At 46.0% G+C, this 2,803-nt stretch overlaps 1 protein-coding gene across 1 annotated transcript; it reads left to right on the top strand.

The window, feature by feature from the left end:
- Positions 1–1,330: 1,330 nt before the first annotated feature.
- Positions 1,331–2,305, top strand: LOC148585855 (uncharacterized). Its single transcript, XM_088516792.1, has 2 exons — positions 1,331–1,726; positions 1,871–2,305. The coding sequence occupies exons 1-2, from the start codon at positions 1,331–1,333 to the stop codon at positions 2,303–2,305; spliced, it is 831 nt and encodes a 276-aa protein (XP_088372918.1).
- Positions 2,306–2,803: the final 498 nt, after the last annotated feature.

Raw genomic sequence — 2,803 nt, 5'->3', positions numbered from 1 at the left:
ATAAGCACCTTCGCATGCTCAACTATAAAAGGCCTCACCCCGAAGGTATGAGGGACCACGAATACGCATACTCAGCTAATATACATACTGACTTAAGCATCGGAGGAGGAACTGCCGGCCAACACTCGACGCATCCTCTTAATGCGTGCTTTGGTTTTATAGGTTGATTGAAAGGTTTACAGAAAGGTGAACAACAAAATGCGTAGCTCGTAGACTTGGATTCCCTTGAATTCATCGTACCGAAAACTGCTTCAACAGTTTGGCGCTTTTTGTGACCATTCCCAACTACACTCTCGGGAAATGCTAGGGAATGTTTCCGAAGCTTAGCACCTAATTCTGTGGCTACCTTCAAGGATTTAGCTCTGATTTTCCTCACCCATTTCCTGGGTTCCAGCAAAAGGAAGAAACCGTCTGGGTACCTATTGACGCTCCACCAACGAGAAGGGGAGAGTTTAAAGGAATTCATGATTTGGTTCAACACCGAAAAGTTGAAGGTGGAAGATCCTATGGACGATGTAATCTTCTCTACCATTTACAACGGAATCTTGCCCAAGGAACCCGTGGCGAGAAAAATCGCAAGAAGGCAGCTGAATAGCCTTCAAGAGCTACTGGACAAAGTAGAGGAGTTTATTAACGAAGAGGAGACCTTGAAGGCAATGAGGTCGGCTCGGAAGACTCCCAAGAAGCTGGAAGAAAATAAGAGTAAAGATCTACCGGGGTTTGACGCTCGAAGCACTTCAAGAAAAAGTTTAATAATCACAACTTCATTCCACTCAATGCCAACATTTCCGAGGTCCTAATGGAGATCAAGAAGGATCCGAAATATTGAAGACCTCCTGAGGCCCCGCAGAATCAAAACTCAGACCGTTATTGAAAGTTCCTTGAGGTCAACGGGCATTACATAGAAGGCTACATTGCCTTGCGGCACCTCATCGAAAAGTTTATCCAAAATGGTAAACATGTGCGATTTTTGGGAGAATAAAGGAGAGCGGCTCTACTTCGGGAAAACTACGTCCGAGAAATAAACTACCATCCTCCTAGGAATCAACAGCCGCAAGAACGGTATCGAAGCAGAAGTTCCAACCGTATAAACCAGAATAGGTATCCTCGGGAGGAGAGAACAAGATAGGAATAGCATAGAGGAAGGCCAGTGCGCCTAACCCATGAGCCCCAACACCAAGCTAACCTCCCAGAAATCCACACCATAATTAGTGGATTTGCCGAAGGAGGAGAGTCAGGAAGAGCAAGGAAGGCCTACGCCCGTCAACTAGAAGGCTCTCACGAAGTCTAAACTGTCGGGAGGCCCAAGAAGTAGTCCCGAAGAAGTGAGATGTTGATTGAATTTTTGGATGTCGATTACCTGGGTATCTCTCACCCACACGCAGACGCTTTGGTTATCACTCTGACAGTGGCAAATCATAACATCCATCGCATTCTGGTTGACAATGGGAGCTCAGCTGACATCCTGTATTGGTCTGCATTTAAGAAGTTAAATCTGGGACAGAAGAAAATCGTCCCAACTAACTGCCCCTTGATGGGATTCACAGGGGAACGGGTACAACCGGTCGGATCAATTGAGCTACCAGTTACAGCTGAATCATATCCAAGACAGGCAACTATAATGGTACATTTTCTGTTAGTCGACCGACCTTCCGCCTACAACGCCATCATCAGGAGGACGACTCTCAATGAACTAAGAGCCATCACGTCAACTCCGCATCTCAAGGTGAGATTCCCAATGGATCACGGAGTCGGGTAAATTAGGGGTGATCAATGGGCAGCCCGACAATGTTACAACATTTTTATGAAAGAATGTTTGAAAACCCCAGCCCTAGGGGAAGCTAGTAAGGAGGAAAGATAGCAATTAAAGGGTGGTGAACCGGTCGAAGATCTTGAGGAATTCTCGGTCGGTGAACCTGATAGAGTTATCAAAATTGGGTCCCAACTAGACCCAGCCACGAAGAAAGAACTTAAGTCCTTCCTCCGCAGTAACTGTGATGTATTCGCCTGGAGTCAAGACGGTATGCTAGGAATAGCACTTTCGGTCATGGTTCACAAATTAAACGCTAACCCGAATTTCAAGCCTATACAGCAAAAGGAGAGGGGATACTCAATTGAAAAAGGTAAAGCTGCCGCCAAAGAAGTCGAGAAATTACGTGAAGTCGGGTTCATCAAGGAAATCCAGTACACCACTTGGTTGGCAAATGTGGTGTTGGTGATGAAGTCAAACGGGAAATGGAGGATGTGTGTCGACTTTACAGATCTCAACAAAGCATGCCCCAAAGACAACTATTCCTTGCCGTGAATCGACCAGCTTGTAGACTCAACTTTAGGACATGAGCTACTAAGCTTTATGGATGCATTCTCGGGATATAACCGAGTTTCCATGCGTCCAACCAAGAAAAAGGTAGCTTTCATGACCGACACGGATCTGTATTGCTATCGAGTCATGCCATCTGGACTGAAAAATGCGGGAGCTACATACCAATGATTAGCCAACAAGATGTTTCGAAAGCAGATTGGGCGAAATATGGAGGTGTATGTAGATGATATTCTAGTGAAAAGCATACGGGTAGTCAATCACGTAGCGGACCTAGCCGAGGCATTTGATACACTAAGGTACTATGGGATGAAGCTCAACCCCTCCAAGTGTGTGTTCGGGGTAGCTTTGGGCAAGTTTCTTGGGTTCATCGTCTCCCGAAGGGGAATTGAAGCTAACCCCAAGAAAATCAAGGCGATCCTAGACATGCATGTGCCTTAAAGCACAAACCCGCTTCAACAGCTAACATGTAGGATAGCGGCA

This window comes from Corylus avellana, chromosome 5 (genome assembly GCF_965113065.1).
Source record: "Corylus avellana chromosome 5, dhCorAvel1.hap1.2, whole genome shotgun sequence".
NCBI lineage: Eukaryota > Viridiplantae > Streptophyta > Magnoliopsida > Fagales > Betulaceae > Corylus > Corylus avellana.
Note: the sequence above shows the minus strand (reverse complement) of the source record. Positions and strands in the feature narration are given on the sequence as shown.

Excerpts from the sequence above, each read along its gene's own strand:
- LOC148585855 (XM_088516792.1), top strand. The coding sequence starts at position 1,331 with ATGTTGATTGAATTTTTGGATGTCGATTACCTGGGTATCTCTCACCCA. Across the intron at positions 1,727-1,870 it reads CGTCAACTCCGCATCTCAAG|GGTGGTGAACCGGTCGAAGA; the intron begins GTGAGATTCCCA and ends TAGCAATTAAAG.